The 16,379-nt window shown below is 29.8% G+C and overlaps 1 protein-coding gene and 1 pseudogene across 1 annotated transcript; both read left to right on the forward strand.

The window, feature by feature from the left end:
- The first annotated feature begins 1,967 nt into the window (after positions 1-1,967).
- On the forward strand, positions 1,968-7,240 carry LOC111676007. Its single transcript, XM_023436890.2, has 4 exons — positions 1,968-2,173; positions 5,664-5,894; positions 5,958-6,827; positions 6,896-7,240. The coding sequence occupies exons 2-4, from the start codon at positions 5,681-5,683 to the stop codon at positions 7,102-7,104; spliced, it is 1,293 nt and encodes a 430-aa protein (XP_023292658.2). The 5' UTR covers positions 1,968-2,173; positions 5,664-5,680; the 3' UTR covers positions 7,105-7,240.
- A 1,285-nt stretch (positions 7,241-8,525) lies between these two features.
- LOC111676018 lies at positions 8,526-10,219 on the forward strand (annotated as a pseudogene).
- The last annotated feature ends 6,160 nt before the right edge of the window (positions 10,220-16,379 follow it).

Here is a 16,379-nt window from a genome sequence, read left to right on the forward strand (position 1 = left end):
GCCAGAGATAAGATAGCTCAAGTACTTCAGCAAAGTGCTTGTACATGGATGGGTCAAATCCATGTACAAAACTTGCCACCTGTGTTCTTTATTGAAGGATTGACCGTTGTCAAGTAAACCTAGTGGATAAAAAAGACAACCGTGGGGTAGGGCATCATGCCAGGTACTTACGTAAAACACTAGACATTCATTTATCACACCTATAAGGTCCCCCATTAATACACATTGCTTGGGTAATATTCTAACATAGAAACTGTTCACGGGACACCCTCGTGTATATATGTACTACATACATATGTGAAAGTATAAATTTCGTTATGCTGATCAAAATTCACATTAATTTCTGCTTATTGTCGGCTCAAAGTAGTATACCATAAAGTTTTTTATTGTCGCTGTCTTTGGACATTCCTCACACACATATATGAAGTCCCCTTCAATCGCTTCTGAATAACAATACAAATAAAGGTCGTAGTGCTAAATGTCTATTCTAACGCAACGATATTCGAATTTAATATGTAGATTAACTGAATCTCTACATCAAATATGAATCCAATTACATTTTGTCTTAGGACCAGAAAATGACTCTTTTTCGAAAGCAATTTAAAAACTTTTCCAAGAAAATTAAAGTAATTTTCATGAATTTAGATCATTTGACTTAAATTTACACGTATGTAATTCAGTATAAGCACGATATAATCTGGTATAAATGACTTTTATATATAAACTAGCTATACCCAATGAGCTTTGTTGCCCTAAAAGCAAAAAAACCAACTTACACGTGGTAGATGCCACTCGTCAATTTTCCCCAACTTAATTCATATGGAAGGGGCCAATCACCCCCTTGGAAGTCCGCCAATTTTTCTCTAAATGTTCACATGAATGTCAAAGTTCTTCATGTAAAATGTTAAGATTCCAACTTCTACAGTATCTCAGATATACAAATTTTTCTATATAACGCATATGGGGGTTCCAAGCCACCCCCTGATGAATGTCCGCTTTTTTCCCACAAAATTTTCATATGAATATGAAAGTCCTTTTTGCAAAATTTTAGGAATCTAGTTCTATTAGTTTCATTGATAAAATATTTTGTTGTATTGGAGGTGCCGCTCCCCCCATTGGTAGTCCGCCAATTTATTACCCAAAATATTTTCATGGATGCTAATGTTATTCGTGCAATATTTGAAGATTTTAACTCCTATAGTTTCTAAGATAAATGAATTTGTGTATGTTATTAATATGGGAGATGCCACGCCCCGTTCTGCTAGTCCACCCACTGTTTTTTCCTAACTAATCATATTGAGACTTATGTGGCTCCGACCAAATTTGAGAGCTCTGTTAAATTTTCCGAGATATACTGATTTAATATTTTCTTAATATGGAAGATGCCACGCCCACTTTAGTCATTCCGCCCATTTTATCAAAAAAAAACATATATATATATATATATTCTTATGGATGTCAAGTTGTCCATGCAAAATTCGAGAACTCTAATTGTACCAGTTTCCATGATATATAAACATAATACTTAAAATTATATTTTATACTGGTAAATACTGTAGGTTATCATATAATCATACAAGACCGTTTTAGAATACATATTTTTTTGGGGTCGTTCATCAATATTTCAATGACATTCAAAATCTATTTGATGGGAGTAATAAAAACAATTATATAAACATCCAATCGTTAACTCAGACGAACACACTCAATGAAAGCAAATCTTTGATTAATGTTTGACTATATAATGATTTTGTTGTTCCCGCCGCTATATCCGCCCTACCACAACAAGTTTTCTTTTTCTATTATTTGCGCTATTGTTGTTGTACCTTTTTATTGTATTTTATACATTGTAGTTTCTTTGTTGTTGTTTTTATTAGTTCATTAAGTCACTACTAAGTAACTCTCTGCTAATATCTATTTCAATTCGTAGTCGTATGAACTGTTTGACTGTTTCATCTACATCGTTTATATCTGTAAGATTCGGACACGCGACAACACGATACTTTTGCTCGCTATTCAACTATTTAAATTGAGAAAAAAAATTCGCGACTTTGGTTACTTTCCATTATTTGTTTTAAAATTTACGATCATCTCGTAAAATTGTCAGCATTCTTCTAGTTTTTATTAAACTGTGAATTTTTTGTTTTTATATTTTTAAGAAACAAACTGTGATGTGAGTAAATAAATTTTATTAAAATAACAAATATTTAATTCTGTTTTCTATCGTATTGAATGAAATTTTATGCAAATTTTTATTAATTGTTAAAAAAACAAATATGAACTTTGTACTTGTATTAAACTAATAAATCTACATATTAGAATAAATATGACAAAATATTTGTATAAAATTTACAATTAAATTAAAACTGCCTTATTCATAATAGGTTATCAATAGCTTATAGAAAAAATTTTGTATGAAAGACTGTCTTATAAACCTTTGATAAATTTTTTATGAATAAGACCCAAAGTGTTCAAAAACTTTAAAATTAAGAACAATTAATAACGTTTTTGTTAAAAAAATTTTTGTTTCATAAAGTGAATTTAATCACATAACCCAGACTAATAATTTATATTTCTATTATCTTAACTTTTATTTATCGTGTATAATTAAGATATACTTAAGATTTAAATAACACAGGCCAACAAAATTTGACAAAAGTCGAAAAACCAGAGAACAACGTATATATTTCTAAATTATTGATGTAAATTTAGAACTGGCCTCAGTAGTTTTCGAAATAACGTGTCCAGAAGATTGAAAACTCTCTGTTTTTAGTTATATGTGAGATTCTTATTAAGAAAGACTGAAGTATAATGGTCTCTGGGTTAAAAATTTGTTGGCTTGGGTAATTATTAAAATAAATTTTAGTTTCACATTGTAATAAAATAATTTAAAAGTAATTACGTTCACAATTAATGCATTTAATTGAAAAATCAATATAAGGGGTTATAAAAGTCGCAAATTATACAAAAATAACCGGAAATTGTGAATTTTCTAATAAAAACTAGACATAGTGTAAATGTTAAATATAGTGAAAATATTCATAAAAATATACAAACAACTACAAAAGTATTTCCGACTACACCATAATACTGACATCTGAAATAGGTGTCCAAATTGTCGCCATTTTTATATCCACCATCGAGAAGGATAGGGGTATATTATTTTTGTTATTTTCGTTTGTAACACATCGAAGTATATGGCTAAAACCCATAAAAGTATAAATATATGTATTTATATTCTGAATCCTTAGTAGATTCTGAGACGATCTAGCTATGTCCGTCCATCTGTTGAGAGCTCAGTAGAGTCCAAACGGAAGCTTGGGAGCTGATATTTTTTTTATAAATGTTATTTATTGCTGTAGTTTAGCTGTTATTGAAAATGGGTGATACTGACCTAGTCCCCATGCAAATAGCCCCCCAGACAACAGTTTTTTCAGTCATAACTTTTTACAAAATATATAACACTGAAATTCTTCATAAATAAGTCTTATATTAACGTAAATCTCTCAACCAAATATTTTAAGAATCGGTCTATAAGTGATATTATCCTCCATATAAGATCCATTTCAGAAAGTATCTTCAACGCTCATTACTGGCTTAGAAATGCGAGTACCTACAGAGATGAAATTCGATATTAACATGTTTTGAATGAACCAAAATCACTATACTAACATTTCTGAGGAACGGTCCATAATTGACCCAATCCCCCCTAATAAGGTCCCCTTAAGAAATTTACTTTAACCCTTTGACTACTATAGTCAAACATATATACTAAAAATTGTATGACAAGTATATATATATATATATTCATATCTGCTTAAGTAACAATTAGATCGAATCTGTCAACCGATCTTGACAACTTTATTTGCGAAACGATACAAACGACTTAGAAGTTATCTAGGAGAAAGATTTCCTTATCCTAACTATTATGAGGTTAAAGATATGAACAATCAAACAAAAAAATAAAATGATAAAACCAAAAAGGTTTGGTCGTCATTATTTATTCTAATCAAAAATGGGAGTACAGAGACTAAAATCGGCATAAACAAGTTTTGTATGAGCCAAAATCTCTCTTTTAACTTTCGTTAGGATCGATCCATAACCGAGCCTACCCCCCATATAAGAACCTTTTCAGACAATTACTTTAAGGCTTATTTCTTGCTCAGAAATGTCGTTACTAGTTTGAAAATACAAGTACAACGATAAAATTCAACATAAACAAGTTGTGTATTAACCAAAATCTTTCTAACAGATAATTAATAAACCTCGTTTGATAATAACAAAAGCGTTGATTCATAAACTCTAATTTTATTTATACGGAAGCAATTATTTTCGACAATGATTTAATGGTGGGTATATAAACGATTCGTCATGATCGAATATAACACTCTTACTTGTTAGCTTATACATTAGGATTGGTCTTATTTTAAGATTATTTTGAAATTTATGCCCCTTTTTTGTGGATATTAGACCGACTTAGCAAACATGTTGCTTGAGTTACACTTCTCAAAAAGATTTAACCCAAAGTATTGTAGTTCCTAAGTGTACAGAATATTAACGTTCTATACAAAATCATATCCACCTCAAAGAATATCTATTTTCTTTTATGGTGTCTGGCAAAAATGTTCTAAGTCTATCGATGGCCACTCGAGAGCTGGAACTGTTAGAAAAAAATCTTTTTTTGTAACTTTTTATACCCTAGACCACTCAAAAAATATTGGTCTTACATCGACTTTAAAGTATACCAATCGCATCAGAATCACTCGCAATGTCCATCTATCTGTCCGTCCGCCCGTTATTCAGAAGATTTTATGAAATACGTTGAAACTCTAATAAAAAGTATCAATCATATGGTCGGTCATGTCCTAACTAACGAACTAACTAAATAACTAACTAGCTAACTAACTAACTAACTAACTAACTAACTAACTAACTAACTAACTAACTAACTAACTAACTAAATAACTAACTATATAACTAACTAACTAACTAACTAACTAACTAAATAACTAACTATATAACTAACTAACTAACTAACTAAGGAAGTACTTATCATTAAATACCTAAATCAGTGCTTACAAATTAAAGCATACCAAATTTTTTTTAAATAGAATACGAAGCCCTATTGTTCTGAAGTTCTGTTATTTGGTGTTCTTGATTGGTTAATATCTAAATTTATAACATTTTTATGTAATTTTTTTATCTGTTAAATCTATCAATAATTATGATGATAAAATGTAATATTTAAATTAATTATTATTAATTATACGCCTCATTAACAATTTACTCACTTGTGTCAAACTGATTGAACAAACCCGATGTATAAACATATAACTACAAAATCCAATTATAATTCATATAATTACTATTCCGAAACACATTTGAATTTATTTTAATTTTTTTTTTGCTTTTGTTGCAAACTTTTGTTATTCATCCATATTTGTTAAAACAAACAAATCATTTGTAGCTTTTTCGTATTGAATATTCATAAATCATTTAGTTTTTTTTCGAGTACAAAAAAAAAATGTCTTTAGAATTGTTAACAAGCTGAAAACAGATATACGTACAATATGTGAATCGAATTGTAATTCAATATATTTTTTTTAAATAATTACTGCATATTACTTCCATTCATCTATAATATTATTTTTTTTTTAATTTAGATTAAAATTAATTGAGAATGTCACCAAATACGAGCTCAGGAAAGATTGTTAATCCTAATGAGTATCTTGATATTCCAAAATGGATAAATGAGGATTATTTCTTGCCCATCTTGGAGAAAGATGTAAACGATTTTAAGTGCATTACAAAGTTTACGCCTATTGCTGCTACAGCACCGGGCGAAAATTATACATCGATAATGGTGCGTGTTATAACTGATGTCGAATTAAAAGGTAAAAAGAGTAAATCATTTTAGATCAAAATATTTGTAAGAATTTGATTTCTCTTTTTTTTAGATGGCAGTTCTCAAGAAGTTTCATATATTTTAAAAACTGTTTTGGATGCTAGCAATAGTGGTGCAGCTTTTGTAACCGCCATGAATCTCTTTCCCAAAGAAAAACAAATGTATGCCAATTATATACCCAAATTTGAAGAACTCTATAAAAATTTAGGAATGGAAATTAAATTGGGACCCAAGTGTATATATTTTGATGAAACCCCTGAAAAGATCACACTCGTAATGGAGGATTTAAAACGTAAAGATTTTGGAAATATTGATCGTTTAAAAGGTTTCGATATGAATCATATGAAAATTGTACTACATAAATTGGCTGAATTTCATGCAGCTTCTGCTGTGTATGAGGAATTAAATGGACCTTATGAATCTATATATAATGCTAGCTTTTTTACAGAAGCAAATCGTCCCATGTTTGCTGCATTATATGAACCACGTTCTGAATTGTTTAAGAAAGCTTTACTGGAATGGGGTTTAGAAGATGTTGAAAGATATATTGATCGAACACCTACATTGGATGAATACTTTGATGAAAATGTTTTCTTGAATACCCCAAAGTCAGATGAATTTAATGTTCTTAATCATGGAGATTGTTGGTCCAATAATATTATGTTTACCCATGATGAAGATGGTAATGTTAAAGAATCTTTATTTGTTGATTTTCAAATTTGCAAATGGGGTTCACCGGTTCAAGATCTTTGGTATGTGATTTCAACTTCTGTCAGTTTGGATATAAAAATTAAAGAATTTGATCATTTCATACAAATATATCATACACGTTTGATGGAATGTCTTAAAATGCTTAAATATTCTAAAGCATTCCCTTCGCTCAAAGAACTTCATATTAATATGTTGAAGTACGGTTATTGGGGTGAGTTTTTCTTTTTAATAAAAATTTTAATATTATGACTTATAAAATAATTTTTTGTTTTTCATCAGCTGTATTTACTGCTAATACTATATGTCCGGCTATTTTATTTCCCTCGGATAAAGATGCTAATATGGACAATTTTATGAAACCTGGCCCAGAGGGTGATGCATTCCGTTTTAAATGCTTCACAAATCCCATTTACGTAAAAGCTATGCTGCAATTTTATCCATTCTTAGATAATAAGGGCATTTTTGATATAACGACGAAAAAGAATTAAAATATGTAATTAAAAAAATTTTTTTTAGAAAATGTACAAATTATAAATCAGGAGTAAACTATACATTTGTATTAAATTATAAAAATATAAGTTGTATATAGAATGTTATAGAAAAATATGTAAAATATATTTATTGAAACTTATTATAGTGTTTAAATAAAAAATTGAAAAGATTGGATATTTTATTAAGCTCATAGAAACTTACAGTTATAAATAGGGCAAGGACTTTTATGCAAATGCATGTTTGTAGTCAGTAACGCAAAATAACTTTTAACTAGTTTTCTTTTCAAATCGAAGAATTTGCTACAAAATGATCATGATGAGTATCGACCGATCCTCATGAATTCCTATAGAAAATTTTCTATTTGGGCCGATTCTTAAAATTTCTGTTTCTGAAGGTTACCTTATATGGAAATTAGGATCAAATATGAACCGATCCTCATAAAATTTCGTAAAGAGGTTTAGGCCCGTATGACGAATTTCATAGTAAAAGACGGTCAGATGGACGGACATATCGCCTTAACTCCATTATACCAATATTTGGTTATATTTTATCGTAAGGTCCAACTATAACTTATATTTTGATATGTTACAAAATGAATGACAAATTTAAAATATCCCCATCTTAGTTGATACAAATATACAAATATTTATAATTAAAACCAATTTTAGAGTTCAAGGTATGTACAAATATGTCTATATATAATGCCATTGCAATTTTGTAAGTGCAAATTGAATACGTAATATTCAAGTTAAATAATAATAATTTATTTTACAATAAAACTTAATATTGTGTAATTACTAATATGTATGTATGTACAATGATATAAATATATTTTCAAGTGGGTAGGAGCAGTAGTAGCATAACAGCGAACCAACCGACAAATTATTCCTTAGAATATATATTAGAATATAAAGATATATTTCTTTATAAAGCAATGAAATGTTATTGCTATTCTTTGTATATACCAAGCAAAATAAGAACTTCCAAAAAAGCGAAAAAGAAGTAGAATTTGAACTATGAAAATACTGAAAAAGACCTAAAGAAGTGATGCATTTAGTTAGTTAGTTAGTTAGTTAGTTAGTTAGTTAGTTAGTTAGTTAGTTAGTTAGTTAGTTTGAAAGGAGTATGTATACACATCAAATCCGAAGAAATACACCTAGGCCTCTATCAGGCCTGTTGTGCGCTCTAAATTTTCGCAGCTATTTTAATTTTTGTTTATTTTGACTCAGGTGTAGGGTATAATATGGTTGGTCAGGTTGGCATTTAATTTACTATTTGTTTTTTTATTATTTAATTAAAAATGTATTTTTTTTTTGCTTGCTCACGCTCTTAACTACTTTGGTGTGTAGTTTGATGAGAAATTTATAGAATTTAGTTTAACTTTATTCATAGATCAGTATAGATCAACAATTGAGAACATATTACATTTACATTTTTACAAGTATTTAGTAAAATGGCAAATAAAATGCAAATTTTAAATCCAAATGAAAATATTGCAATACCAACATGGATTAGTGTTGATTATTTTAAAAATATTTTAAATAAAGATGAACCAGAATGTGTAATAGTAAAAAATTTTACAACTACAGCTGCTATACCGCCAGGAGAAAATTTTACCTCGGTTATGTTGCGTATACATATGGATTTAGAAATGAAAGGTATTAGGATTGGTTTCAAAAATTTCTTTTAAATTAAAAATCTTTTTCAGATGGAACTTACAAACGTAAAACGTATGTTTTAAAGACCATGTTAGACGATGATAAAGGTGGTGCAGATATCAATAAATTAGCTCTGTTTCCAAAAGAAATGGAAATGTATCATAAATATTTACCGGCTTTTGAAAAACTTTATGCAGCTATAGGTTGGCATATACATTTCGCTCCAAAATGTTTATTTACCGAGAAAAAAGCTGGACGCATTAATTTTGTTTTTGAAGATTTAAGTGAAAAAAACTTTAGAAATCTAGATCGTTTACAAGGTTGTGATATGCAGCATATGAAGAAAATACTAAGACGATTAGCGGAATTTCATGCAGCCAGTGCAGTTTATGAAGAACAAAATGGTGATTATCCAAAAGATTTCCAAATGGGTTTTGTAGATCCCGAATTGGGAGCAGAATCTAAAAAAAATATATTCAATACTAAAGTGGGAGCTTACAAAAAAGCCATGCTGCAATGGGGTCTAGAAGATGTGGATAAATATTTACAGAATTTTGTGAGTTTTTCAATTAAGAAATCTAATTTTCTTATTATTTTTTTTCAAATATTTTTTTTCAGCCCAATTTTGATCAATATTGGAAATGTTGTCTAAGCACTTTGCAGCAAAAAACCAACAAATTTAATGTCCTAAATCATGGTGATTTTTGGTCTAGTAATATTATGTGGTCTGTTAAATGATTTAATATTTTTGGACTTTCAACTCTGTAAATGGGGTAGTCCCGCAGAGGATCTTTTGTTCTTTATAACAATTTCCTCTGCTAAAGATATAAGAATCAAAAAGTTTGATCATTTTATTGCTATTTACTATGAACGTTTGGTGGAATGTTTAAAAGCTTTGTCTTTCAAAAAGCCTCTACCAAAATTAAGGGATTTACAAAAGGATTTGTACGATCAGAAGAATTCATTTTATGGCAAGTCCTATGAATAATGCGTTAATATTTATTTAATAATAATTAATACTTTACTTTTTTAGCATTTTTCGCCTGCTTTAATCATTTGGCTGCTGTCATGTTGCCCAGCGATAAAGATGCCAGTATTCATACATTCTCTCGTCCGGATGAGATCGGTGAACAATTTCGCATGAAAGCTTATACTAATCCCCGCTATGTGGACGCAATGAAAGATCTATTTCCTTTCTTTTATAGAAGAGGTATCTTCAATTTTAAGGATTATGATGAAAATTAGTCTTTTAGTCAAATTCTTACTAAAGTTCATAATTATCAATCCAAATTAGTCAAAATTAATAACAATTATGAAATTATAATCGGGAGAAGCCATATAATACCTTACACCTGTTATAAAAATGAAATGTGATTTAGTTTTCATAATAAAGCATTTAAGTTAAATTGTACCCTGCCATTAAGCCATTTATTGTTTAATAAAATTGTGGACATTTAAGACAAACTTTGAAGAGGGCTATTTTTTAGGGGCTAGGGTCAAATGAGGACCTATAATTATAATGCTCATGAGTGTTATCAAGGCTAGTATAGAACTCGATTTTGCAGCTTTTTGTCGAGATACGAGTATATTAAACATAATCACGAACTTAAGAAGCCCTATTCATCGGGTTCAGTTGTATAGGGACTAGGTTTAATAAAAGGCTTTATCTCCTGTATCATTGAAAATCATGTATCAAATTTAATTGTAGTATCTCTAAATTGTGATCTGTACTTTAATAACAGGTCGCAATTAATTTTTCAGCCCTATTTAGAGAGTTAGTTCTATGGGGACTAGGAGAAATAATGGACCGATCTTAACCATTTAACTAAAGGCTTCGTCCACGGTACAAAATAATATCATGTACCAAATTTCATTGAATTATCTTTAAAATTGCGACGTGTACTTTGTTTACAAGGTTTACATGGACGGATGGACAATTTTTATACCCAGATGGGGGGTATATTAATTTTGTCATTCCATTTGTAACACATCGAAATTTTGGTCATAGACCCACAAAAGTATATATATTCTGGGTCCTCAATTAATTCTAAAACGATCTATCCATGTCTGCTGAAAGCACGATAGAGTCCGAATGGAAAGAGCTAGAGGGTTGAGTTTTCTTATATGTAAGGTTTATTTGGTATTGAAAATGGACAATATCGGTCCACGTTTCGGATAGCCCCCATACAAGTGGCCCCTCGAAAAGCAGATTTAACATTCGTAATTTGTTTAAAAATACGAATATAGCGATGTAAGTAAGTTTCTTATAAACCAAAATCACAGAAAAATTTTATGAGAATCGGTCCATAATTGACCTTACCCCCATATAAGGTTGCCTTCAGAAAATGACTTTAACACTCATTACTGGCTTAAAAATACTAGTATGTAGATCAAATTCGACATAAGTAAGTTTCATACTAGTCAAAATCTATCTAAAGAATTTTATGAGGATCGGTCCATGATTGACCATACCCCCCATATAAGGTCCCCTTCAGAAAATGACTTCAACGCTCATTAATGGCTTAAAAAATGAGTGTAGCGGTGAAATTCGACACAAATTTTTTAATATGAACCAAATTCTGTCTCCCAAATTTTATGACGATCGAGTCATAATTGACGCTACCCCTTCCCTTCAGATTCCCTTAAGAAAATTACTTTAACGCTTATAAATGTCCTAAAAATACGAGCATATAGATGAAATTCGACATAAGTAAGTTTCATTCGAGTCAAACGAGGTTTGATGGTGGGTATAAAAAATTCGGCATAGCCGAATATAACACTCTTAATTGTTTTCAATTAAAAGCTTTTTGATTTTAAATTTTAAACTCAGTAACGGTTCTTTTAGTATTATCAATAAGATACTACATTCTCACCTTTTCTCAAATCCACCACAAGTTTTTTATCTCTCAATTTTCTAAGCTCTCTTCACTTATGATTTCTTATCATAAATATGAATATTTATTTTATAATCACTTAATATTTTTGTGATAAAACACATACTAAAACTTAGCTGCAGTAAGCGATAGTAGGTAAACAAAAAGAAAAGATAAAATATAAGAAAATGTGACGTAGATCATGTTTCGTTTTTAGTTCACATATAATAATTGAGTATATTAACTTTTCGTTTCTAAAAATATTGGGAGTTATAAACTTTCTGTGATCTCAATTAACTAGGTTTTAATTATGTATATATACAAAGACAATCGAGTAAATATAATTGTCCAGAAATATATAAATTTTGTTTTTTAATTTTTGTTTAAAATATTTCTAAGTCACTATTTAATTTGTTTGAATTTTACCGGCTCAATATATACCCAGCAAAAACTTTCATTGAAAATTAAGGAACTAAAATATAAAATTTTACTTACACAATATTATAAAAAAATTTTATTTTGACACGGTGAAGTCATTGGAGGAAAGTATAATAACTTCAAAAAAATAACATAAAAATGAATTTGGGATCAAATAAAAAGGACATCGCTCCAACGACAAGGGCTGTGATAAAATCATAAGTATTTCCATGGAGTAAATTCTACTTCTTTTTAGCTTCGGTGGAAGATCTTTTTTGGCTGGGTTGCAATTGTAACAATCGTGACAATATGTAGAAGTTCCGATGAAAAGTTTTTGCTGGGCATTTCACACCCAACTACTTATATTTTGATATAAACATTTATTAACAATACACAGTGGTTTATAAACTTTTATTAAAAAAAAATAAATTTCAAATTGTAGGAACGGAAGCGTTCTCAAATTGATTAACAAGATGTTGAAGCGATTTACGTTATAACCAGCCGTGTCAACCTTATTTATTTGTACTATTCCAACACGGTGTCATGGTTCTACCATGACACTATGTACAAGCACATTGCTGAAATACTGGACCTATATAATTTTTGAACACTGCTGCCCGTTGCTTAACTTCCGAAATGCATAGCCACGAAGATGATATAGTCTGTAAGCAACAGCACCATGGGACGTATTCGGTAGACCGAAATACGAATAAATCAAATAAGCCGAGGATTTGTTCTTAATCACAAAGAACACACTGCGTTAAATCGGGTATGAACAGAGTAAACCCTTAACAAGCCAGGACAAGGAAGAAAAATTCAATGGAATCACTTGTATAAGAGATCACCATTCAACACAGCAAACTTCTCATACATCCGATAAACTCTTAGAAAACAACATCCGACACATTCACTCATGGTTGGACGAATTTCTTTTACCCCTTGTATTTTCCCGTATCATGAACATCTTAAAAGTACCTCTCAATTAACCGGGGTAAGATAAAGTCCGAAACTATGCTCTGCGTGCAGCCAGCTTATGTAATTCTCTAGTTCAACTTCATTTCAAATCATCCTAATAAAAGCCCGAGGATTCATTTCATCATCATCCGTTTATAGACTCGACAGACTAATGGTACTGCTAGCACATCTTTTAACTGGGAATGCAATAGCGTCAAGATGAGGTCTTTTATTAAGATAACAAGCCCCCGTGAATTGATTATCAATTGTAAGTGATTTTGTATACGCATCGTCAAAAAAGTTGGCGATAAAATGGTTTTGACATTCTGTTTGTAATACATCGAATAAATTGATCATAGATCCACAAAAGTATATATATCCTGCCCGTCCGAAAAGAGATAGAGAGTTAAAACTTTTCACAAATATTTCCTATAGCTATGGTTTGTTTGGTATTGAAAATGGGTAATATTGGTCTACACTTTCGCATAGCAAAAACCTACATCCCCAAACAAATTTAATTTTGTACAAACAAAATGACATAGTCAAATATAATGTACTTCTTATATCAGATTAAAATAAAGTTATTATTAGTATACTTTTAAATAATGCATACTGTAAGTACTTGTTATTGAATAGTATGTTTTTGAGTAAGTACAAGTCATTACCATGTTTTTTCTGGATATACATATGCATTTTTTTATTGCAGCTCATGCAGATCAAGTTTCTTGGTGATTTTTCAAAAAAATACTCGTAGTGACCAACTTTAAGGGGCCACCCTACTGTCAATCAACTGCACCACTTTACTGTCAATCAACTGGAAAATAACTAAGATCTAAATATTTGAAAATTTGTTGCGGAGATAATGAAATATTGTTACAGAGATAATGAAATATTTCCAAAAATAAACCACTGTGCTAATGCTGTACTAATTAAAAAGTATACACGAGAAATATGTTTGAATGCCTGTATATATATGTGTGTATATATGTAGCTATCATATTAAACATAATTACTATCAATCCACTGGCTCATTTGTACGTACACCTTACTATTGTAGCAATTTTATCAATATATTTACTTTTCAATTTACACATGTCGCACAGTTGTAAATACTGACTGCTATATTTGTTCGACTGTCTGTTCTCTTTAATAGGGTTAAAAGAGAAATAAATGAAGAGATTTCAGTTCTTATAAAACTACAAACATCGAACATTTGTTCGATGTCCTCCAATCGAACTTCAATATAGCTGCATAAACAACATATGTATTTATGGGTGTTTTAACTGTATATTCCCGGGGGCCGCTTGTTAGTAAAACCGTATATTGATATTGCCCATTATCAACAAACAACAAACCTATGATTTACTTTCAGTTTCGAAAACCCTGCATATATGTATATTTAAGCCTTATACTAAAACAAAATCATTTTAAATTAAAGGAACGTAATCAGTACTTTAGTAAAAATATACAAATATGTAGGTACTGCTATCTCTCAACAAAAATGAAATTGATAAAAAATCAAAAACAACAAACACTAAGGAGACAAAAAGTAAATACGCTACACCAAAAACAAAAAAGAAATTAAGCAAAGAAGAAATTTTAGCCGGACATGATCGACCGATATTTTACCTTACGTGTAGTCAAAATTCATATTTGCAATATTTGTAAGTATAGGTGATATTGTGAACCAATTTTAATTATTTTCACTGTTATGTGAATAAAAAATTTACCAAATTATCATCAAAATTTAGACCTGTGTCTTTCATAAAAACATATGGACCAGTCAGCTAGACTAATAGCAGCCATGGGGGTAAATATTATATAAAGTAATTCATTACATAAATAATGAGGAATAACCTATTACAATTACTTGTAACTGAAGTATTTTCAACTATAATTGCTTGTAATGTGTATTTGACCAATAACCAATTACAATTGCTTGTAGTTGTAATTGAAGTTACGTATTACAATTACTTGCAATTGCAATTGTAGTTTCCAATTATAATTGTAGTTGAAGTTTCAATTACAATTACATACTTGTAAAAGTATTTTAGTTACCACCGATTGCAAATTACATGTAATTATAAGTAAAAAAGTCACGATAACAATTTGTAGTTGGGAAAACTTCCGTTACAACTACAAGTAATTGTAATTACAAGTTTGAGTAATTGCAATTGTCAAAACTTCAATTACAATTAAAAGCAATTGTAATTTAAAATGCATTCATTGCCAAGCTTGATTAATAGACAAAGAAACAACGTTTTACCAATTATGAAACAGATTCTAACTCTACTGGGAGATAGGAACGTACACACACATAATTCCCTTCCCAATAGAGTGCTGTAGGGTATTTATTTCCTAATACTGATAGCAGGGCATGATACCCTACACCAGTGAGTAAATTAGCATAAAATAATAAAGAATTTAGTTTGCTTTTTTTTGTCATAAATCCGGATAATTTTTACTTTTTGTTGACAAAAAAAGATTTTCTATAAACGTTTTTAAATGGGGGAAAGAAAAAGAACATGGGCCTAATTTCACTAAAATATCTTAAAACGTATATTACATTGACACAAAGACAGACAAACAGCAAGACGGGCATAACTAAATCGACTCAGAAACTCAGCTAACATTTTTGGAAATTTTTGATCACATTCGAGTCATTTATGACTCTTCTGAACGATTATAATTATCGTATATGCGCTCTTTTTCTGATCATAATCATTCGTCGGGAGAAAGTGTTACCCTAATACGAGTCTTTTATGAATCCCACTTTTGATCAGTACTGATTCATTTTTTAATATTTTTTAAGTCATCTATGATCCGAATTGCTGCTCGTTTTAAAGTTATTTTCGAATCATGTTATAGTCATTTTTGAGTCATTTATGAGTAATTTTAATGTTCGTTACAGACACATACAATACAACGAAAAAGTTAAAGTTATTTTCGAATCATGTTATAGTCATTTTTGAGTCATTTATGAGTAATTTTAATGTTCGTTACAGACACATACAATACAACGAAAAATGTTTTTTGATCTTCCGACTGCGCGAAATATATATCAATTTAGGTTATCAAAAGTAGCCAAAAATGACTCAGTTTACTGATAACCCATTCAACAATCTTCAAATGCTAGCTGGGTTAAAACATTATTTGGAATTATTTAGACTTAAGCTACGTTCACAGCTATCAAATGTTTGAAGAAAATGACGTGACCCCTAAAAAATCTACATTTTGATTTCCTTAAAATATATATTTATTTGCACAAACATAATATATATTTGACGACATCAGTTCAGAACGTCTTTAGTATTTGTTTTGACACTATTTGCAATTACAAAAATCATGCAGAATTAAAAAAAAAATTAA

Source organism: Lucilia cuprina, chromosome 4, assembly GCF_022045245.1.
Source record: "Lucilia cuprina isolate Lc7/37 chromosome 4, ASM2204524v1, whole genome shotgun sequence".
NCBI classification, from domain to species: domain Eukaryota; kingdom Metazoa; phylum Arthropoda; class Insecta; order Diptera; family Calliphoridae; genus Lucilia; species Lucilia cuprina.